At 52.9% G+C, this 24,440-nt stretch overlaps 1 protein-coding gene across 1 annotated transcript in view; it reads right to left on the reverse strand.

Annotated features, from left to right (window-relative positions):
• IUM83_09564 (uncharacterized protein) overlaps window positions 1-24,440 on the reverse strand; it is a gene marked incomplete at both ends in the record, with an annotated part of 51,066 nt that overhangs the window by 11,660 nt on the left and 14,966 nt on the right. The window contains 2 exons of the mRNA XM_067934011.1: window positions 3,715-4,473; window positions 13,884-14,642. Of these exons, the coding sequence (XP_067796840.1) occupies window positions 3,715-4,473; window positions 13,884-14,642 (1,518 nt within the window). The remainder of the gene's footprint in view (window positions 1-3,714; window positions 4,474-13,883; window positions 14,643-24,440) is intronic.

Below are 24,440 nucleotides of genomic sequence, written 5' to 3' on the forward strand. Positions count from 1 at the left end.
TCGTCATCGGACGTGACCTAAAAGCTAAGGTGACCGATTTCGGTCTGAGTTCCGCGGCAGACAGCGAGACGACTTCCCCGATTTCTGGCGCGTGGCACTGGGTGGCTCCGGAGTGTTTAATGGGAGCTAAGCCGACGATCGAGTCCGATGTGTACTCTTTGGGTATGTGTATCGTGGAAGCGTTGCGAGTTGTTGAGGCACTACAGACGGGAAAACCATTTTCCAGATGCCTGCCGTGGGGAGGTCTCGTCGATAAGGTCGCTGTGCTATATCACGCTACTAATGGCACGATGCCATCTCGACCGAAGTGCGAGGACGACCAGTGGGAGTTGGTCGCACGGATGTGCTCGAAGAACCCAGAGGACAGATTGAAAATTTCGACTGTCGTTGATATGCTGGAGAGATGGACAAATACACGGACCGATGCGAAGATCCAAGATGACCACGTGGCTAACGTTACGTTTGAACTGTCAATGGACTCCGCGCAAAAGCTACTAAGAAAAGATACCGAACAACACTCGTCAGTTGCCGTCTTGTACTGCAACTTGTGGGATAAGATGAAGTGCGCGTATGGGCAGATTGAGCGTAACACAGCATGTTGGACCGCTTTCCATTCACTCGTTCTGGAGGCTCATGAGTCTACTGCAAACTTGGGAGCTGTGAACGGGGATCTCATATCAATAGCACAGGCGACAATGAGATGCTATGCGTTGCGTCGTCGTTTGAGCAAACTGTGTGATGCCTACTTTCTCACGTCGCAAGCCCGCATGTGATCGAATGCACCTCGCTCGCATAACTTGAGGCAGCATCGATCTACTGTACCAGTTCATGCAAAAGGGGCACCTGTTCATGCAAAAGGGGCACTGGTGCATCATGTCGACCTGGCGGTGCGATATGGGCGAGCTCGCGCTCCTTAACGAGCTCTGTAAAGCTGTGGAGGGGCGAGATTCTCCGCGGATAATCGATCTCTTCACGAGACGTACAATAGACCTCGGTAAAAAGCCGCGTTCACAGATAGCTGTCGCGGAGCGCATACGTCAGTGGCGAAAGGAGCGTGGAATCAAGCCCGAGTTGACTGGATGCCGCAGATGGAAACATGCTTGGTTCAACTGAGATTAGACGGATTGCTTTTCGTTGAAATTGCGAAAGCGATGACAGACGCGTTCAAGACACCACTCACGGCGTCCATGGTCCAACAACATGAGAAGGTGATATCGACAACTCCTTCTCTATCTTAAATTCGACTGGAAGGACCCGCGCGCTATTCGCAATAGCCGTACGAAGTTGATACTCTCGGAGAACGGTGGCAAGCTGCACACATTTCGGACAGATCCAGTGACTGGGTGCGTTCTTGACTCAAAAACGCAGCAGGTGCGCCCCAAGAGCAGCGACTGCTGCCTGGATGCGTGCCAGTCCTGGACGGTGGTGACGCGCACCTGTACCGCTGTATGAGCGATGAGGCGAGCCAGAGGTGGGCGTTCGACAACGCGACCAGCACACTGCACACATGGGTTTCTGCCTCGGCCAGGATCCTTCGCAGAAAACAAGGTGCAGTTGTACGGCTGCTCGGCAAACAACCCGAATCAGCAGTGGGAAATCATCGACCCTGCCAGCATAGCATCAAGTGCGCTAAAACGGATACGTGGTTCGACGTTCTTGCATTTCACCACATGGACCCATCCCACAAACGTGACTCCCCACTCTTGCGATCTCACAAGTCAATCATATTCAAATTCATCCACCTGAAGCCAAATATTATCATACCTTGATGTTCTCAAAAAATTGATTCTCTGAATGGGTGGGTAGCCCTTTTGCAAGCGCTGAGGTTACGAAGGAGGCGAGCTCAGCACATCACGCATTGTCTTCATCATTAAGTCGCTCCACTGCGCAAGCTCCGACTGCAATTCCAGTAGAGCAATTTTGGACACAGGAAATTCTGGTCGATGCAGCTTCAAAAACATAACCCGGCGCATAGTTACGACCGATTCGGCCCCGTTACTGCATCTCGGCGCCTGGTATCCGGCTTGAATGTTAGACCAGCAAGATAGCAACCGATATCTCTCTTCGAACACGTTCACTCGTAACGTATGGGTGCAGCGCGTCCTGATCTACTGAGTCGATGGCGATGACAGCGCGGGGCTCCGGGATATATCCGTTGCTTGTCCCATCACACATACTCGCGAAGCCTACGACATTGTTCTCGACACGAATGCCGTGGCTATTCCTTGATAATATTCGAATGTTGTAAGCGACGTTTTCGATCTCGTCGTAGTCTTCGCGCACTGTGATGTGACCGAGTCGCTCTGACACAATAATCTCCGCATTGTCAAGGTAGAACTTGAGCGCATTAAACACTTGCTGGATAGACCGACCAGCGAAATGAACCACCTCCACGCGAGAACAGCACGCATCCCCCTCTAAGGTCTCAAAGCGTTCATCAGAGTGCTGCGGCATCATTGAATACTCCAACGGACAAGCGGCCGTGACGTACTTGTAGGCATTCTCCAGCTTCTGCGGTCGGATTTCCAAAAGTGTAGCGCGTCGTTCAGCCCACGCCTGGCCGAGACAAATACTCGTGTACAGGGGATTCCAGTCCTGTTCGCTCTGATACATGCAGCCACATATCAATAGTTAGGCCACATTGTGCCTCTTAAAACCTTACATGACGAAGAGGGTGACGCACGCACCATGTACTGCGCCAAGACTGACTGCACCTTTGCCACTCGGAATTGTTGACTTCTCGCGATTGCAAACAGCACAGTACGTTGCAGCATCAGCTCTGCCAGCTCTGCTTCGTCGCGAGATAATATCAGAGTAGTGAGCACCGCCAACTCGGCCGTCAGTCGCTGGACTTCCACTCTCAGGCGCTTGATCTCCTCCTGCGTAGACGTCACACGAAGCAGGAATTCACAAAGCGTTAACCACGCAGCGGGTATGGCGGTAAATACTCTCTACGATAACACCCGTACCCTGCGCATCGCGTACGTACTCATCGGCATTTTTTTTTAGGGGATCAGCGTCCGTGGTCGGATGCAAAATGAAATGGGAGCCCCAGCAGCAGTTGGGTATCTTCGTCAGAGTGATCCGACTTCAAGTACTACATGCACAAGCTTGACCTTGACGAACGCGCGCGTCATTGTAGCTTAAACCCCGGTTAAAAGCGGTTGCGGCGCTGTCGATTGTCGGACTATTCAACTCGCTACCTTACCAGCAATCCAAGCTGGTGATGCCGGTGGGACCAACAAAGCCAAGGTCCTGCATTCGATAACGTTCGGCTGAGACGAGGAAGATCGTCAATGCGGGCATTCACACAACATGCGTGTATATTGCCCCGCCCGATCGACGCTTTGGTTAGGCTCTGCGCCGACACCTACGCGACTAGAAACACTGCAACCAAGCAAACTCAGCATCGAGCCAATAAAGGTTAATCCAATCTGACACGGTTCCTCGCACCTATTTGCTACCAGCGCACTGACGCTACTACGGAGTCGTATACACCACACTACGCACGGTCTTGAGCATGACGTCGCCCCACCGCGCAATACCCTCGTGCAGCTCCTGCAGCGCAAAGGGCGACACGGGGAACTGTGGTCGATGCAGCTTCACGAATGCCGCACGTCGCATCGTGACCACGAGCTCCGTCTCCTCCTCGCCTGCAACGGTGGCCGTGCCAATCTGCCTCCTCCCCTTGTGCCTCACCTTCCTCCTGCTCACCGTGAGCACCACCGCTCCCGACACGTCTTTCCTCACGCGCTCTCTCGGGTTGTACGGGTACAGCTCGTCCTCGTCCACGCAGTCGCTGGCCATGACCGCGCAGGGCCCGACGCCCGCGCCCAGCTCGTCCTTGGCGAAGAGCTGCGGGAAGGACACGGCGTTCATCTCGGTCGTGACGCCGCAGTCCTCCGTGGACGCGATCCTCGAGTTGTACGCCGTGCCCTCGATCGAGTCGTAGTCGTCTCTCACCGTGATGTGGCCCAGCCGCTCCGAGATGCTGATCTCCATGTTGGTCAGGTAGAAGACGAGCGCGTTGTAGACCTGCTCGAGCGACTCGACGCCCCGGAAGTGCACCGTCTCGAAGCGCACGCAGCACAGGTCGCCCTGCGCCGACTCGAAGCGCTCGTCCGAGAGCTGCATCTTCTCCGGCTGCGCGTGGCTGCTGCGCGCCGCGATGTACTCGTAGGCGTTGCGCAGCTTCTCGGCGCGGACGCTGCGCAGCGTGGCGCGGCGCTCCGGCCAGTCCTTGGACAGCCGGATGCGCGTGTACAGCGGGTGCGTGTGCTGGTCCCCGAGGCAGCGCGACAGCAGCGACTGCGCGTTGGCCACGTGCAGCTGCTGGTGGCGCAAGACGCTCGTGAGCACCGCGTTCTCGGCCTCGCGGCGCTGCAGCACCGGGTCGGCCTTGGCCGCCTCCTCGGGCGGCAGCGAGCGCGTCTTGAGCACGGCCACCTGGCTCTCCAGCCGCTCGATCTCCTGCTGCGCCTCTCAAAATTAGGCAGAAATACCTACTACCTACCTACCTAATTTGACCTCGATTAGGCATTTTGGGAAAAGTCTGAATAGGTAGTTCTTCATTAAGTAGTTCGATACAAATGGCTCAAAATCCAAGTTAGGCATGCAGGTGGTATACTTTATTCAAGTGAATTGTCTTAGCTACAGTGCAAGGCCGAACGCATAATCCGCAGAAAAAGAATGATCTTGCACTATGCTTTTAGGTAGGGTGCAAGGATTCTCTCCATTATTGCGACCCAAAGCACCCAGCCGAGATCGAGGGTTCTTCAACCAGGCTAATGCTACTCCGCCTGCGTTGTGTCAGCAATGAACTTCTTTCCCATTCTCTTGAATTTGTTGGCGTCTGACTTCCTTTTTGTATGAAAACTTTTGCGTTTCTTGTGCGTTTGTGCGCACACGAATTCGTTTTACCCCTGGCGACTTTTCGATACAACCACTGTTATTCTGAGCGACAATCCAGAGTTCTCACGAATTTGTTGGCGTCAGATAGCTACTGTAATACACGAAACTCAATACCACCCCGTATTACAAACGCTGGACAAACACGAGCACTGCCTCGTCGAGCAGCATCCGATTAAACGCTACTGAATTGAGTAAGCGGTGCGTGTGACGGCAGGAAGTCAAGGACGGACATCGACATGGCCACCTGCATAACCCCAACGAGGTTACAATGTCGGCAATCCATGTCGGCAATCCGCGCTGGTAGAAATGCATATACAGCGTCTAGACAACCACCCAGCAAAATAGTCGCGACAGGTAAGACAAATTCGATTCATGCACTCCTGTCTACATATTGAGTAAATCTGTTGCTAAACTATGTGTCGCGACTCGATCTGCGACGATGTTGCCGGATTTCATTCAGGGCACTAGACCATTTGAGTTGATCATTGCGTCTTTGACGGTTTGGTGGCGACATCGCTGATCGGAAGCTCTGCGATCACACCATCAAAAATCTCGCGCGCTTGTTGCACGCTAGGTGTTGCTATCCAGGAACTTCTAGGTATTTTGGCTTGTGCCTCCATCATCAGACAGCGATAGTTTGATAGTTTTTTTTTTTCGCATCTTACTGGAGGTGAGGTCCTGCCATTGCAAAACGCGGTTCGGACCAACTCGCCCAGATGGGTCGCCACAGCACCAGTGCTCCCAACCACACATTAACGACATGCTGGGAATATCAAATTCGGGTTGTGCTCGTGTAAATCTTTCGTTCACAAAAGAAAGATTGTTGTAGCAGTGTGAGATCCGTGGCTAAGTTCTCTGGCGGAGATTCATCAGGTTCGACACTGCGTTCTAACTGACAAGGTAGATGATTTCGAACGGATTGAACAAGATCGAATATTCCGCAATCCGAAAGCGCCCGCGATACACTTGCGGTGGCTCTCGGGTTGACACAGAGTTTTGACAGCGCGACATTTCTGACTTCATTAGCTCCACCACGGTCGGCGCTAACCCACCAACAGACAGCGATAATTGCTGTAGTTGTTCCGCTTGCTTCTCCATCGCTACCAGCAAATGAACGTGCGGAGGAACCCCAGTGGGCCTCATTCGGTCCGATGCACGTGCTGTCCGACAAACCAGCCGTTGTTGAAACTGGGACACGAGCCTGGCGTTTTCGAAAAGGGCATTGCGGAACAAAGGGTGCAATGCACTCAGTGTTGTGCGTAGATATTCACTGTGATAAACTAGAGACGTCATAAGAAATCCTCCAGTTCGTAATAAATGAGGTGGTAATTTGTTAAAGCACAAATGAATACTATCACTATACCCAAGTCGGCATTCTCCAAAGCACCGGCGCGCAAAGCATCATTGAAACCATCGCACAGGACACTTCTCTGGTTCTCGTAAAGCCACACCACGTAGCGATATATTCCACGGGTGTACATCTTAACAGTCTTTTCTCCGATGACATTGTCTTTCACCGTCTTCACCTGGCTAGCAAGGTCTTCAGCATCCTGCTCCGTCGCCATGTCGGCAAGTAGCTTCAAAAGTCGCACACCACTCCGATTAAGTGCGATCACAAGATAGTCACACAAATTCTTGCTACATATCAGTTCGCGGCAGTGTTGCGCGTTACCGCACGTTTACACGCAGTGCTGGCTCGTTCTCCCCTCCCCGAAAGGCGCACGAGTGGTGTAGCCCGTGCGTGGCGACTGGCCACCATGACGGGTGCGCTCTCTCACCATTCTCTCACTTCTTAAATTGCGACTTCTACGCAACTAGGATGGGAAAATCATCCCGACGATCCAGTAGATATGAAGGACGAAGTGACCAAACAAGGAGAGGCGAGTGGGCAAACGTGATGAAATGGCTTCTATTCCACGGCGGTGATACGAGGCAAAAGCTGATGAAGGCTGCTGATAGAGGTCGCCTCGACGTTTTGCGGTATCTTGTGAACGATTGTGGCGCTGATGTCAACGCGAAGAACAATAATGGATACACAGCGCTGATGTCGGCCGCTTACGGAGGTCACCTTGACGTCGTCCGGTTCCTCGTGAATGACTGCGGCGCTGATGTCAACGCTAACACGATCGATGGAGACATAGCACTGATGTCGGCCGCTCGTAACGGTCATCTTCAACTCGGGCAGTGTTCGGTGACCCGCCGTGTCGCTCATGTGTACGTGAATAACATTAATGGAGGCACAGCGCTGACGTCGACCGCTTACGGGGGTCACCTTGACGTCGTCCGGTTCCTCGTGAACGACTGTAGTGCGGATATCAACGCGAAGAACAATAATGGAGGCACAGCGCTGATGTCGGCCGCTTACGGAGGTCACCTTGACGTCGTCCGGTTCCTCGTGAACGACTGTGGCGCGAATGTCAACGCTAAGACGATCGAAGGAGACACAGCACTGTTGTCGGCTGCTTCTAGAGTTGACCTAGACCTCTTGCGGTGTCTTGTGAACGACTGTGGCGCTGATGTGCACGTGAAGAACAGGAATGGAGACACAGCGCTGATGAAGGCCGCTCAAAATGGTCGCCTTGACGTCGTGCGGTGTCTGGTGAACGACTGTAGTGCGGATATCAACGCGAAGAACAATAATGGAGGCACAGCGCTGATATCGGCCGCTCACGGTGGTCACCTTGACGTCGTCCGGTTCCTCGTGAACGACTGTGGCGCGAATGTCAACGCTAAGACGATCGATGGAGAGACAGCGCTGATGAAGGCCGTTTATAGAGTTCGCCTAGACGTCTTGCGGTGTCTTGTGAACGATTCTGGCGCTGATGTCAACGCAAAGAACAGGAATGGAGACACAGCGCTGATGAAGGCCGCTCAAAAAGGTCATCTTAACGTCGTGCGGTGTCTGGTGAATGACTGTTGCGCGGATGTCAACACGAACAACAATAATGGAGACACAGCGCTGGTGAAGGCCGCTCAAAATGGTCGCCTAGACGTCTTGCGGTGTCTTGTGAACGATTGTGGCGCTGATGTCAACGCAAAAAACACGAATGGATACACAGCGCTGATGAAGGCCGCTCAAAAAGGTCATCTTAATGTCGTGCGGTGTCTGGTGAATGACTGTTGCGCGGATGTCAACGCAAAGAACACGAATGGATACACAGCGCTGATGAAGGCCGGTCAAAAAGGTCATCTTAACGTCGTGCGGTGTCTGGTAAACGACTGTGGTGCTGATGTCAACGCGAAGGCCAACGACGGGCAGACAGCTACTCGCCTAGCCAATGATCACGGATACTATGACATTACCCGTCTACTTATGCCATTTATTTTACCTGAAAGTCAAACATCTACCGACGATACGTTGAAGGTCGATAGTCACAATACTTCTGACCGATCAGGCAGTAGTATCATTTCCCCAATCGAAGTGGAGTTGGGCGAATTCTCCCAACAAGGAACTATCGGTGGTGATTTTCAAGCGAAGTGGCTGGATGCTGATGCCGTCGTAAAGCTATTTATTCCTGACGCTTCGCATTCCACTTTGGCACAGCAGGTACACGCATGGCACCAGCTGCGCCATCCCAACGTACAAAAGTTGTATGGCGTGTGCCAGGCTGGGCCTGCTGTGGACTTCTTTGTGTGTGAATTTGCTAGTCAAGGCTCGTTACTTCAGTATGTCAAATCGTCGTCTTCGTCAAGTGATGTAAAGCCGCCACTGCTGTGGAAATATCTGCACGGGGCGGCGTTGGGACTCGCGTATCTGCACGAGCGTGGGATTGTTCACGGCGATCTTCGTTGCAGTAACATTTTGATTGGTAGTGATGGGTTGGCGAAGCTGTCAAATTTCGGCCTGGCGGGAGCCACGAAGAAGGTGAGTACAGTGAAATATGTGGTTGGATCGACGCGGTGGCAAGCTCCTGAGGTGGTGGCACGGAGCCCACTTTCGCGTGAGTCTGATGTATATTCACTTGGAATGTGTATTCTCGAAGCTGAAAGCCGGAAGAAGCCATGGAGCGAGGCAAATGAAGAAAATGCAAAGAAATGCAAACTAGAATGGAACGCAGATCCCCACCAGAGCGTTCCCAACGACCAATTTGACTCCTTGCAACCGGGCCCTGATCGCTATCGATTCACTCATAGCAATAAACCGTATTTTGTTCGACAGAGTCGTGAATTGGTGTGGCGGATGTGCTGCCAAGATCCATACAATCGGCCCAGTTTGTCGTCCATTGTCTCCGAGTTGGAACGTTTGTCCATTGAAGAGAGTATCGATGTCTGCCAGCCGGACCTGGAGCCTCAACACTCTTTCGAAGACTACGAGTCTTGTGAAATGACTGAGCGGTGGCTAACGTTGCAAGAGTGTGTGAACGGGGCGATAATGATGAACACCTCTGGTTATTCAACGAACTCAAACATATCCACGATTGCTTTCGGGGATCAAAGCAAAACGAACGCTTGCGCAGCCAATTTGATTCTCTCTTCGCTGACGTCTACCAGACAATCACGATGACGCCAGAGGAAACTCGCGCCTTGGGGCTGACTTCGACTCGAGCCACGATGACCAGTATGTACTCCTTCCGTTGGCGCGTTAATGCTCTCCTGAAAGCTCTCGGGGAGTCTATATCGGAAGATACGGAGGTGTCGTGGCTTGTACAACGCCGTGAACAGGCCTCGGCTTTTGTCTCAGGTATAGCAGATATTGCCCTCCTATTGCAGCAGTTGACGTCTGTGGAAGAGAAAACTGCCTTTTTGCAGACGTTGAGAACAGAGATGGAAACAGCTCCAGGCAAGTACACGGAAGAACAATCGGAGACCATTAAAAGGGCGTATGAGGAGATTGATAGTAGGCTGAAGATTGAAGGAGAAGGCAATATAGCTCATCTCACTCCGGAGTGGTTTATCCCGTGGTACGAATTGGTCCAAGGAAAACATATAGCTGATGGTGGTTTTGGAAGCGTGTGGCAAGCGAAATGGTTAGATTCGGACGTGATAGTGAAGGTAGTTGGAAGTGCGGGTGATACCAGCTTCTACGACAGCTTATTGTCAGCATCATTTGATCAAAAGCGAACAGAGGCTAGAGCAATGTTCCGCCGTGAAGCTGACACTTGGTTTGGGTTTAGCCACCCTCACGTGGTTCGGCTCTTTGGGGCCTGCCACATCGGGAGGCCGTTTTTCGTGTGCGAGTACGCCACTCACGGTACGCTTGTCGAGTATTTGCGAAAGCACCCCGATGATCTGTGGACGAAACTGTTCGAGGCTGCTCTAGGCGTGCAATACCTTCATGTGCGCGGTTTTGTCCATGGTGACCTAAAAGGCAACAACATCGTCATCGGACGTGACCTAAAAGCTAAGGTGACCGATTTCGGTCTGAGTTCCGCGGCAGACAGCGAGACGACTTCCCCGATTTCTGGCGCGTGGCACTGGGTGGCTCCGGAGTGCTTGATGGGAGCTAAGCCGACGATCGAGTCCGATGTGTACTCTTTGGGTATGTGTATCGTGGAAGCGTTGCGAGTTGTTGCGGCACTACAGACGGGAAAACCATTTTCCAGATGCCTGCCGTGGGAAGGTCTCGTCGATAAGTTCGCTGTGCGATATCACGCTACTCGTGGCAGGATGCCATCTCGACCGAAGTGCGAGGACGACCAGTGGGAGTTGGTCGCACGGATGTGCTCGAAGAACCCAGAGGACAGATTGAAAATTTCGACTGTCGTTGATATGCTGGAGAGATGGACAAATACACGGACCGATGCGAAGATCCAAGATGACCACGTGGCTAACGTTACGTTTGAACTGTCAATGGACTCCGCGCAAAAGCTACTAAGAAAAGATACCGAACAACACTCGTCAGTTGCCGTCTTGTACTGCGACTTGTGGGATAGCATGAAGTGCACGTATGGGCAGATTGAGCGTAACACAGCATGTTGGACCGCTTTCCATTCACTCGTTCTGGAGGCTCATGAGTCTACTGCAAACTTGGGAGATGTGAACGGGGATCTCATATCAATAGCACAGGCGACAATGAGATGCTATGCGTTGCGTCGTCGTTTGAGCAAACTGTGTGATGCCTACTTTCTCACGTCGCAAGCCAGCATGTGATCGAATGCACCTCGGTCGCATAACTTGAGGCAGCATCGATCTACAGTACCTGTTCATGCAAAAGGGGCACTGGTGCATCATGTCGACCTGGCGGTGGGATATGGGCGAGCTCGCGCTCCTTGACGAGCTCTGTAAAGCTGTGGAGGGGCGAGATTCTCCGCGGATAATCGATCTCTTCACGAGACGTACAATAGACCTCGGTAAAAAGCCGCGTTCACAGATAGCTGTCGCGGAGCGCATACGTCAGTGGCGAAAGGAGCGTGGAATCAAGCCCGAGTTGACTGGATGCCGCAGATGGAAACATGCTTGGTTCAACTGAGATTAGACGGATTGCTTTTCGTTGAAATTGCGAAAGCGATGACAGACGCGTTCAAGACACCACTCACGGCGGCCATGGTCCAACAACATGAGAAGGTGGTATCGACAACTCCTTCTCTATCGTAAATTCGACTGGAAGGACCCGCGCGCTATTCGCAATAGCCGTACGAAGTTGGTACTCTCGGAGAACGGTGACAAGCTGCACACATGTCGGACAGATCCAGGGACTGGGTGCGTTCTTGACTCAAAAACGCAGCGTGCACCCCAAGAGCAGCGACTGCTGCCTGGATGCGTGCCAGCCCTGGACGGTGGTGACGCGCACGTGTACCGCTGTATGAGCGATGAGGCGAGCCAGAGGTGGGCGTTCGACAACGCGACCAGCACACTGCACACATGGGTTTCTGCCTCGGCCAGGATCCTTCGCAGAAAACAAGGTGCAGTTGTACGACTGCTCGACAAACAACCCGAATCAGCAGTGGGAAATCATCGACCCTGCCAGCATAGCATCGAGTGCGCTAAAACGGATACCTGCTTCGAGGTTCTTGCATTTCGCCACATGGACCCATCCCACAAACGTGACCCCCCACTCTTGCGATCTCACAAGTCAATCATATTCAAGTTCATCCACCTGAAGCCAAATATTATCATATCTTGATGTTCTCAAAAAATTGATTCTCTGAATGGGTGGGTAGCCCTTTTGCAAGCGCTGATGTTACGAAGGAGGCGAGCTCAGCACATCACGCATTGTCTTCATCATTAAGTCGCTCCACTGCGCAAGCTCCGACTGCAATTCCAGTAGAGCAATTTGGACACAGGAAATTCTGGTCGATGCAGCTTCAAAAACATAACCCGGCGCATAGTTACGACCGATTCGGCCCCGTTACTGCATCTCGGCGCTCTTGAATAGCTGGTATCCGGCTTGAATGTTAGATCTCTCGCTGTCAGCAAGATAGCAACCGATATCTCTCTTCGAACACGTTCACTCGTAACGTATGGGTGCAGCGCGTCCTGATCTACTGAGTCAATGGCGATGACAGCGCGGGGCTCCGGGATATATCCGTTGCTTGTCCCATCACACATACTCACGAAGCCTACGACATTGTTCTCGACACGAATGCCGTGGATATTCCTTGATAATATTCGAATGTTGTAAGCGACGTTTTCGATCTCGTCGTAGTCTTCGCGCACTGTGATGTGACCGAGTCGCTCTGACACAATAATCTCCGCATTGTCAAGGTAGAACTTGAGCGCATTAAACACTTGCTGGATAGACCGACCAGCGAAATGAACCACCTCCACGTGAGAACAGCACGCATCCCCCTCTAAGGTCTCAAAGCGTTCATCAGAGTGCTGCGGCATCATTGAATACTCCAACGGACAAGCGGCCGTGACGTACTTGTAGGCATTCTCCAGCTTCTGCGGTCGGATTTCCAAAAGTGTAGCGCGTCGTTCAGCCCACGCCTGGCCGAGACAAATACTCGTGTACAGAGGATTCCAGGCCTGTTCGCTCTGATACATGCAGCCACATATCAATAGTTAGGCCACATTGTGCCTCTTAAAACCTTACATGACGAAGAGGGTGACGCACGCACCATGTACTGCGCCAAGACTGACTGCACCTTTGCCACTCGGAATTGTTGACTTCTCGCGATTGCAAACAGCACAGTACGTTGCAGCATCAGCTCTGCCAGCTCGGCCGTCCGTCGCTGGACTTCCACTCTCAGGCGCTTGATCTCCTCCTGCGTAGACGTCACACGAAGCAGGAATTCACAAAACGTTAACCACGCAGCGGGTATGGCGATAAATACTCTCTACGATAACACCCGTACCCTGCGCATCGCGTACGTACTCATCGGCATTTTTTTTAGGGAATCAGCGTCCGTGGTCGGATGCAAAATGAAATGCGAGCCCCAGCAGCAGTTGGGTATCTTCGTCAGAGTGATCCGACTTCAAGTACTACACGCACAAGCTTGACCTTGACGAACGCGCGCGTCATTGTAGCTTAAACCCCGGTTAAAAGCGGTTGCGGCGCTGTCGATTGTCGGACTATTCAACTCGCTACCTTTCCAGCAATCCAAGCTGGTGATGCCGGTGGGACCAACAAAGCCAATCGATAACGTTCGGCTGAGACGAGGAAGATCGTCAATGCGGGCATTCACACAAACATGCGTGTATATTGCCCCGCCCGATCGACGCTTTGGTTAGGCTCTGCGCCGACACCTACGCGACTAGAAACACTGCAACCAAGCAAACTCAGCAACAAGCCAATAAAGGTTAATTCAATCTTACACGTTACATCGCACCTATTTGCTACCAGTGCGCTGACGCTACTACGGAGTCGTATAGACCACGCTACGCACGGTCTTGAGCATGACGTCGCCCCACCGCGCAATACCCTCGTGCAGCTCCTGCAGCGCAAAGGGCGACACGGGGAACTGTGGTCGATGCAGCTTCACGAATGCCGCACGTCGCATCGTGACCACGAGCTCCGTCTCCTCCTCGCCTGCAACGGTGGCCGTGCCAATCTGCCTCCTCCCCTTGTGCCTCACCTTCCTCCTGCTCACCGTGAGCACCACCGCTCCCGACACGTCTTTCCTCACGCGCTCTCTCGGGTTGTACGGGTACAGCTCGTCCTCGTCCACGCAGTCGCTGGCCATGACCGCGCAGGGCCCGACGCCCGCGCCCAGCTCGTCCTTGGCGAAGAGCTGCGGGAAGGACACGGCGTTCATCTCGGTCGTGACGCCGCAGTCCTCCGTGGACGCGATCCTCGAGTTGTACGCCGTGCCCTCGATCGAGTCGTAGTCGTCTCTCACCGTGATGTGGCCCAGCCGCTCCGAGATGCTGATCTCCATGTTGGTCAGGTAGAAGACGAGCGCGTTGTAGACCTGCTCGAGCGACTCGACGCCCCGGAAGTGCACCGTCTCGAAGCGCACGCAGCACAGGTCGCCCTGCGCCGACTCGAAGCGCTCGTCCGAGAGCTGCATCTTCTCCGGCTGCGCGTGGCTGCTGCGCGCCGCGATGTACTCGTAGGCGTTGCGCAGCTTCTCGGCGCGGACGCTGCGCAGCGTGGCGCGGCGCTCCGGCCAGTCCTTGGACAGCCGGATGCGCGTGTACAGCGGGTGCGTGTGCTGGTCCCCGAGGCAGCGCGACAGCAGCGACTGCGCGTTGGCCACGTGCAGCTGCTGGTGGCGCAAGACGCTCGTGAGCACCGCGTTCTCGGCCTCGCGGCGCTGCAGCACCGGGTCGGCCTTGGCCGCCTCCTCGGGCGGCAGCGAGCGCGTCTTGAGCACGGCCACCTGGCTCTCCAGCCGCTCGATCTCCTGCTGCGCCTCTCAAAATTAGGCAGAAATACCTACTACCTACCTACCTAATTTGACCTCGATTAGGCATTTTGGGAAAAGTCTGAATAGGTAGTTCTTCATTAAGTAGTTCGATACAAATGGCTCAAAATCCAAGTTAGGCATGCAGGTGGTATGCTTTATTCAAGTGAATTGTCTTAGCTACATGGACTCCTAGCGACGCGTCCAGCTAGATCGAGCAAAAAGAAGTACTGCAGCGACTGAAGTTGGCCTTCCATTGCATAGTTGGTTAGAGCTGTTCTCTGCGGGTTCTTGACTTGCTTCAAGACGCTGAACTCATTCTCAACTGAGTGAGTGCCGGGCGATATCGCCGCCACTCCAGCGACGAATGCGAACAGTAACGTGTAATTGCCCTCGCAGTCCACATCAGACTACGCATCAAGAAACGAAGATCGATCAACACTGTCAAAGCGGCGATGAAAAGAAGTGTCGACCTTGTATCGCTCGATCATATCATGTCTGCTTCCAAATGTCATGACTTGCTGTCGGACCTACGCAGCGGTCAACCGAGCCTTGTGCGTCTCAATGAGATTGCGAAACTGGAGATCGTTGCAATCCATCACATCTTTTGGCGTTTCTGGCACGCGATCAATAGTTTCCTGGTCAATCTCGATTCATTTTTGTCGCTGCTGCAGAGGGGTGATTTTAGTTTGCACAAGGGCAGTGTTGACACAGCGGTTTGCACCAGTGACTTTAGGCTGTGGTGCGGTCTGTTGGTCTCCACGAGCACCCTTCTTAGACCCTCGCCTTGATCGTTTTGTCTTCCCCATTCGTGCTAGGAGGTGGAGAGCGCCGAAAGGTGAATGCACAGGCAGCGACGCGTATAGACTGCGAGCTAGGGTGGTTTCAGGCATATCCGCAATTAGGTATTTTGAAAAAATAGGATTAGGAATTTTGCACTTTCCCGTCACACACTACCTAATTTTGAGAGGCCTGCTAATGCTGCTGGTCTTGGGGGAATTGCCAACTGACCGACCTCCTCGATGGGCTCTGGTCTAATCATGTGCGGATTAGAGGTAAATTGTGCGGATTAGAGATAAAAAAGGAGTGGATTGCTGTAAAACGGAGGCAGGAAAGGTGGCAATGCGATAAGGCTGGTCTGCGATGTGTGAAAAGCCGTCGCTATTACCTACTGCCACAGAGAGGCAGTGTTCCTACTAGTGTGTGTTTACACCTTTTCTCAAGCAAACTGATCGTTTTTTTTTCAAGTAAAATGGTCAACTGCCAGGCTAAGTGGTTTTCTGATATATTTTTACCAAGCAAAGTGGTTCGTACTTAAGCTACTTACCGAGCTCCATGTCCCCGCTGCGCTCGGCTAGGAAAATGCATTTAAAGCAGTGTCGCTACATGCGCCAGACCAAGCGCTGAGTCAAGATCATCTTACTCAGTTCCACGGCCTCCTTCATGAGTGCCATTCTGTGCGAAGCCAGCGAGTCGTGTAGTGGGCCTACTTTGGCTCACTACTTTAGCTTACACGTCGCGCTACGTGTATGAGGAAGTGTAGGAGTTTATTAATAATTTGAATTAATTATACTTGAGTCCACAAGTATAATATAAAGCAAATAAAACACCAAGTTACTTAGATTAGGTAAAATGAGAACTACATTGTTTGTGAATTGATCTTCCTCCTAAATCTGTTAAAACTGTTTATCGCCTATAAAAGGGCTGACAGCGGCTGGCCCGCCAATATGCACGTCTCTAATTGGTAGAAAGATGCTGCTTTCTACCAATAGGATCTTTGGGTAGGTGTGGACCACTCATTGTGGTGGCCCACTTCAATGTATCCATTGGTGTGCCTTACACCAATGTGAGGAAGTATCTAAAACCTTTAGCAGATATTTATCTATTAAACCATAAGTGACAAATGTCATGCACAAGTGACAGTTGTCACTTGTAACCGTTGTCATGCACAAGTGACTGTTGTCACTTGTGTGTGTAACCCCGTTACACCATCCCCCCGTTAAGCTTAGACGAGTCGGTCTCGACACGTCAATCAATATTGACTGCTTGTCAATTGTTTGTGCTGGAGGTATCCGTACTCATCCGCAATGAGCACGACCAGCTGAAGACTGTCATTGCAACAAAGTGTAAACTCTCTGTTGCTGAGTACCATGCGCGGTAGCGCGCGGTGCGCCGCTACCACGGGAACAGACAACACAGTGTCTGTGTACGATTCTTCGATGTCGACCGCGTCTGTGCGTCGACATCTCTAAGCGAATTTCTGTTGCTTACCGTGATCGGATAAGCAAGCGCCAAAGCACTTCGAGTCCTTCTCGAAGTGAGGCAAGTATTAGCAACTCCACGCTGTTGTGGTGGAGGCTGGTGTCCGTGCGCCGTGCGCACTGTTCGTCCAGGTGGCGGTGCGTATTAGCAACCACGACCACAACAAGTATACTATATGTATACCTGAGAGCTTCAATGATCTCCGTGCTAATTATCTAGCACACGAGTCGTCAGGCGTTGTAGATTACTACAACGCTCGCACTACCTTCTTGCTGGTAGTGCGTGTTGGGTTTCGTACTCCTTCACCATGTCCGGAACGTCTTCCATCAGGACGTTCCGTGGTTCCCACGTGTCGTGTTGGGGAGGGAAACCTCTCCAGCGAATGCGAAAACAATCCGGACCTCGGATTGTTTTCCTATGATCAACAATTCGCTGGACGATCCAGCGAATTTCTCCGCGTGCGTCTCGCAGCGGTGGCGGAGGTGGTGGAAACACGCCCCGATGGTCAACGCCGTGTTGACCTTCATCTCGTGTTGCTCCACGACCAGGTGACGGTCGTGGAGTACCTTCAGAGCGCGGCGGTTGCCGCTCTGTTCCTTCGTGTTCCGGCTGTGGCGGTCTCCCAGACCGCCTTGAACGTGCCGGTCGGGCTGTAGGCCCGACTGTATTAACTGCTCCAGCGCGACTACGCGCTGGAGAGGAGGGTTTTCCCTGCCGAGTCTGTCTCTTCGGGTCAGACGAGCCACTTGACTCGTGCTGGAGGTATGGCTTTATTCGCCCGACATAAAATGTCGGGTGGAGCCGCATGCTTGACGGTATGTCTAGCGTGTATGCGTTTGTAACGGGGTTACACGCACAAGTGTGTACAAGCCACTTGTGAATTTAACAGATAGGTTATCTGTTAAAAGTTTTAGATACTTCCTCACCTTGGTGTAAGACACACCAATGGATACATTGAAGTGGGCCACCACAATGAGTGGTCCATACATACCCAAAGATCCTATTGGTAGAAAGCAGCATCTTTCTACCAATCAGATACATGCATATTAGCGGGGCTCTGACAGCCAGCCGCTGCCAACCCTTTCATAGATGATAAACAGTTTTTAGCAGATTTAGGAGGAAGATAAATTTACAAACAATACACTTCTCATTTTACCTGATCTAAGTCACTTGGAATCCTATCTTACTTAACTTATATTTGTGTATTCAAATATAATTAACCTAAGTAATTACTAAGTACTTACGCTTCCTCATACACGTTGCGCAACGTGTAAGCAAAAGTAGTAAGTCAAGTTAGACCCGCTACACCTGGTAGCACTTAGTAGTCCGTCCAACGACCTACTGCTTGACGTTCGTACGAAGTGTACGAACGCGGAGCCGAGAACCACATGAGCACGGAGGTGCCCATGGAGAGCTCCAACACGCCTGCAACGCATGTTGCACGCGCTGACTGCCCCCACCTGTCTGATCCAGAGTGGGAAGCCCTCCAACGACTGTCAACATTCATTGGAGAAGCGGCGATAGCTACCATGCTGCGTACGCTATCGCCGACGGGGCAACATGGTGTTGCTCTGGGGTTCATCATGAAGGAGCAGCGTGATGCTGTTTCCTCAGTGACGGCGTCGTCAGGAACGACACCGCGTGCTCAACCATTAAATTTGAGCGTAAGCAATTACGTGGGAAGAGAGGGCGAGCCTCTCCTCCGATGGCTTGTCGAACTCGACACAGCCATAGCGGCTCGACGCATCGTCGACCCGCTGTCGAAGGTCGCGTTCGCCATGTCCTGCCTTGGCGGACGCGCAAGGAGTTGGGCGTATGGACGCCGACTCTCCGATCCTACGTGCTTCAGCACGTACGAAGTGTTCAAAGAGGAGCTCAAACAAGCGTTTGAGCCCCCGCAAAACGAGTTCCGGTCGAGGGCGGAGTTCCTCGACCTTCAGCAGGGTAAGCATGACGTCCATGCTTACGCGCAGCGTGCACGATATTTGGTGTCAAATATCGTGACTAACCCGGTTGGCGAGGCGACCAAGGTCGTCACGTTCATGAAAGGACTTAGAGATGGGCCCGTGAAGACCTATCTCTTCCGAGAGTACCCGAGTACTCTCGAAGCTGCAATCACTCTTGCCATGCAAGAAGAGTTTAGCCTGCGGCAGGCTAAACTCCATGTAAACGTACCGAGGCCGCAACCGCGCCCGGTAGCGAGGACGGGAGGTCCGGAGCCAATGGACCTCTCGAACGCAACAACTGCTGGTTACCAGCAGCAGGGAGGTAACGTGCGATGCTTCCGTTGCGGAAGGATCGGTCACTTTGCACGGGAGTGCACAGCTCCCATGCCCCCTGGAGGTGGCCGTCGTGGCGATGCTAGGCATCGCCGCGGACCAGCAAAAAACGCGAACATCCAGTAGGCGCGGGGCGCCCTACTGGTAATGCAGTCACGCGTGCCGACATCGGGCACGCGACACTGAGGACCGCACTCCCCAGTGAGACCAGATCTCGCTGCAAGAAGCAAGATGACAGGCCGAACCTAGTCATCTTGAAGGTTTACTCGAAGAGAGCGAGTGACTCTCTTCGAGCTTTGGTAGATTCAGGCGCGTCGAACAACTTTGTTCGACTACGAAGCCTGTCGAGACTTGACTTCGAGGAGGTAGATACACCTCGAAGTCTTCTGGAGGTACGACTGGCAACAGGTGCCATCGTGAAGACCGAGAAGCGCGTCGTGAACGTGCGCTTCTCGTACAAACAACGAGTGTTTGTCGAACACTTTATCGTCCTGGACCTGGACGATAAGTTCGACGTAGTAATGGGCATGCCGTGGCTTGCACGGCATGATCCGGTGATAGACTGGAAGAAGCGCACGCTCGTGCGCTTCGGCCGCGACAGCGGAACAGAGAGCGATGGCCCTGTTACCGCAGCGCGCGCACCAGCAGGTGCGTGCGGCTCACCAGTCGAGACAGCGCTTTATGCTGTTGTCCCGGAGTGCCCACGAGGTGCGCGAGGGCGCGCACAAGTGAGACCCACGTCGGCAATGCTGCCGACGTCGGAAGAAAAAGATGTGTTGGTTCCGGGAACCAACACCCACGTTCAAGCGTGAGGACAGTCCCTGACCCGAAGCGGTCAGGTCGACAACGACGCGTCGGCTCCGGGGAAGCCGACGCACCCTCAGGTCATGATGGGGCTCCGCCAATACAGCAGCGTGCGGGTGGGGGCATTAATCATCGCGGGAGCAGAACAGGAATCCCGCCGGCGGAAACAACTGTCGCACGGCCGGAGCCTGGACAGAAAAGAACTGCTGGGCCGGGCTCACACAACAAAACGGCGTAAGCGGAGAACGCTGCGCAAGTCTCGGTCCGAGACCGAGACGCAACAAACAGTCTGCTGGGCAGACTGCGGCGGTGACGCCGAATGTCAGAAGCACTAAGCGTCTTGACGCACACAATACTGGATTCCAGTATCGTGAGATGGAACTCGCTAGTCCTCCGACGATGGCGTCGGAGTTGACTTCGCTTCAGCCATGAGCTGGAAGCGCTTCACACGCGACTTGCACGATGAACGCATCGAGCAAGTCTGCGTTCTTCGAACAGCGAAAGAACGGAGAGCGAGAGCGAAGAGCTGAGGCAGCTCTTCATGGGAAGTACCACTGAGAGTGAAGACACTCTCAGTGCGAAGACGAAGCGAGAGCGCTTCGAAGAACAAGGTTGGGACTCGTTAAAGTCCCTATTACGAACTGTTGAGGGAGTACAAAGACGTACTCCCGGAAGAGATTACTGCGGAGCTTCCGCAGGATAAGGGTATCCAGCACGAGATTGATCTCGTGCCGGGCACGAAGTACTGTGTCACGCGGCAGTGGCCACTGCCGCGAGAGCAAGTAAAAGCAATCGACGACATCTTTGAAAGTCGTCGCAAAGCAGGACAAGCGCGTGAATCAAAGTCCCCGCACAGTGCTCCGACGTTCTGTGTCAAAAAGCCACAGGGCGGATGGCGCATCGTTCATGCCTACAACAAGCTGAACGATGCGACGGTACCGGCGCAGACGCCGATACCGCGAAAAGATGTTATCATCGATTCGATGGCCGGGAGCACCGTTTACAGTGCTCTAGACTTGCGAGATGGATTTTATCAAATCCTAATGCGTGAGAGCGATATCCCTCTCACGGCAGTGAGCACGCCAAGCGGCATGCTCTGGGAATGGCTAGTAATGCCACAGGGGCTTAAGAACGCCCCCTGCGACTTTCAACAGGTGCGTGACGAACTTGTTGCGCTCGGTGCGCGACTTCGCACCGAGCTACTTCGATGATGTGTTCATCCACAGCCGGGCTGTGGACGGGAAGCTCGACGTAGAGATGCACAGGGTGCATCTCCGAGCTTCGAGCTTATGCGAAAGCATAAGCTCTACGCGAACCTGAAGAAGTGTATCTTCGGGGCGAGCGAGATACCCGTCCTCGGGTGTCTCGTAGGGAAGAATGGTGTTCGCCCTGACCCGGAAAAGGTCAGAGTGATCAATGAATGGCCAACGCCTTCAAGTGTCAAGGAACTAAGGCATTTCCTTGGCTCAGCCACGTACTTGTGCAAGTACGTGGAGGATTACGCGGGCAAGATCCGCCCGCTGTCACAGCTTCTTAAGAAGGAAGCTGTGTGGAATTGGACAACCGATTGCCAAAAGGCATTCGATGCAGTCAAGCGGGGCTTGACTGAGGCACCGATCTTGGCAGTAGCTGACCAAGATCGTCCATTTCACGTCGTATGTGACGCATCCGACTTTGCAATCGGATGCGCATTGATGCAACACGATCACGAGGGCCGTGATCGTGTCGTCTACTACCAATCGCGTCAGCTGAAGCCAGCTGAGCGCAACTATCCGGTGCATGACAAGGAACTCCTTGCCATGAAGTACGCACTCGCAAAGTTCCGAGTGTATTTGCTTGGAAGTAGACCATTTGTGGTCTACACCGACCATGCTTCACTGCGTACCGCAGTGAAGTCGCCACATATCACAAAAGAATGGCGAGATGGCTCTCATTCTTTGCGGAGTATAACTTCCGGGTCGAATATAAACCCGGAAGATTGAATGTGGTGGCCGACGCGTTATCACGTCGGCCGGACTATGCAGAAGCTGTTGACGTCAATGCCATTGACGCCATGCGATCGAGCAAACCCACATCATCTCTGTTGGATGATGTGAAGGCCGCGTACGCACGACGCGCGGACGCGAAGCTCTTGCTGGCCTATGACACAGCGCCTTCTGACAAGTCCCGTCAGAAGCTGCCCAAGCACCTTCGAGCGCGTGCACACCGATATCGGGTGCACGACGGACTGCTTCTTTACAATGCAGTCGACGACAACGCGGATCGCGTTGTCGTACCAGGTAATCATGACCTGCGACTCAGGATCATGTACGAATATCATGATGCCCCGACTGCGGGACATCTCGGACGTGAGAAGACATACGTCCTTCTCACGCGCGACTTCTACTGGCACCACCAGTAAAAGTGGGTGCGCAAGTACATCCGTGCTTGCGAGGTATGCCAACGCGTAAAGCCTGCGCCATTCGCGCAGGCTCCGTTACAATCACTACCGACTCCGTCGGAGTGTTGGAAGTCCATGTCTTTGGACTTCATCTTTGGTCTTCCCCCGGACAGCGGAGGGAATACCGGTGTTGTGGTCTTCGTCGACCGCTTCAGCAAGATGGTACATCTTGCTGCGGTGCCGGCAGAAGTGACCGCAAAGCAGACGGCCCGTCTGTTCGTCGACATGGTGTTCAAACACCCATTTTTTTTATGGCATGCCGTCCGACATCGTGTCGGACAGAGACCCGTACATACAGCGCACCTGTAGCAAAGAGGTGTTTACACTTCTCGGGAGCCAGCTTTCCATGTCGACTGCGGATCATCCGCAGACGGACGGTCAAACCGAGCGCGTGAATCGCGTGCTCGTCGACAGCATTGAAGAGCTACGCTCACTCGTTCCAATACTGGAGCGAGTGCTTATCGATGGCAGAGTTTGCCATCAACAATTCAGTGCATGCCTCGACCGGGCATACACCGTTCTACGTGAATGCCATGCGGCATCCACGCCTACCGAGTTTACTCGGAGTGATGGCTCCCACTTTAAGTGGGGGAGGATCTACGACTGCAATACAGCAGCCGCAGAAAACCGCTGACACTTGCACAGTGTCAGCTGCAACAATGGACAAACCACATGAGTCTGCGCAGGGCGCGAACTCCCCTAACAAGGCCAACGACCACGGGTCTGCGCAGGGCTGAACACCGCAAAGAACCACGCAGAGGCCGGGCTTCTAGCGGAGAGCGAGCTGAATGACTTCAGCTCGGATGCAATCAGTTTCATCACCAAAAGACAAGCCATAATTCGGTTTGTCCAAGACACAATAGCAGCTTCTGTTGATAAACAGAAGCTGAACGCAGATAATATTGGCAGGTGCAACACAAATGAATTCAAAGTCGATTCATTGGTTTTGTTATCTACTCAAAACCTGCCTACACATGCAGTTTCAGGATTTCAGATAAGTAAACTTGCTCCGCGGCCTATCAGGCCGTTCACTGTGTTGGCACGGCACGGCAACGCTGTAGTGGGTCTAACTTGACTCACTACTTTTGCTTACACGTTGCGCAACGTGTATGAGGAAGCGTAAGTACTTAGTAATTACTTAGGTTAATTATATTTGAATACACAAATATAAGTTAAGTAAGATAGGATTCCAAGTGACTTAGATCAGGTAAAATGAGAAGTGTATTGTTTGTAAATTTATCTTCCTCCTAAATCTGCTAAAAACTGTTTATCATCTATGAAAGGGTTGGCAGCGGCTGGCTGTCAGAGCCCCGCTAATATGCATGTATCTGATTGGTAGAAAGATGCTGCTTTCTACCAATAGGATCTTTGGGTATGTATGGACCACTCATTGTGGTGGCCCACTTCAATGTATCCATTGGTGTGTCTTACACCAAGGTGAGGAAGTATCCAAAACTTTTAACAGATAACCTATCTGTTAAATTCACAAGTGGCTTGTACAGACTTGTGCGTGTAACCCCGTTACACCATCCCCCCCCTTAAGGTTAGACGCGCGGGGTCCCCGCACGTCAATCTTTTGGAATTGACCATACGTCAATTCTCCGCGTTTGGAGAAGAAATCCGCGCTCATTCAACGATGAGCGCGCCTCAGAAGAAGTCTTCTAAGTCGGTGGGGAGTCATCTCTCCATCGACGACTACTTCGAACGCCAGAAGGCGAAGTACGGCGACGTCGTCGACTTCGACGATGACGATGAAGATATGGAGGGTGAGGAGAGCTCGCCCTCAAAGCGCAAAAGACTCAGTGTCGAACCGAATCGCTCGACCCTCACGCAAGAACGTTCGCCCGCGTGAAGGGGGACGAATCGGACGCTTCGAGTTCGAAGCGTTCGCGTACTGAAACGATACCCACTCGCTTCCGCTGGGCTCTCAGTACTCCGCGCGCTGCTGCAGCGCGTGATGTCAAAGCTCAAGGCTCTCCGCGCGCTGCGCCTGCAGCGCGATCCAGATGCCATCCG

This window comes from Phytophthora cinnamomi, assembly GCF_018691715.1.
Source record: "Phytophthora cinnamomi strain GKB4 chromosome Unknown Contig15, whole genome shotgun sequence".
Lineage (NCBI taxonomy): Eukaryota > Oomycota > Peronosporomycetes > Peronosporales > Peronosporaceae > Phytophthora > Phytophthora cinnamomi.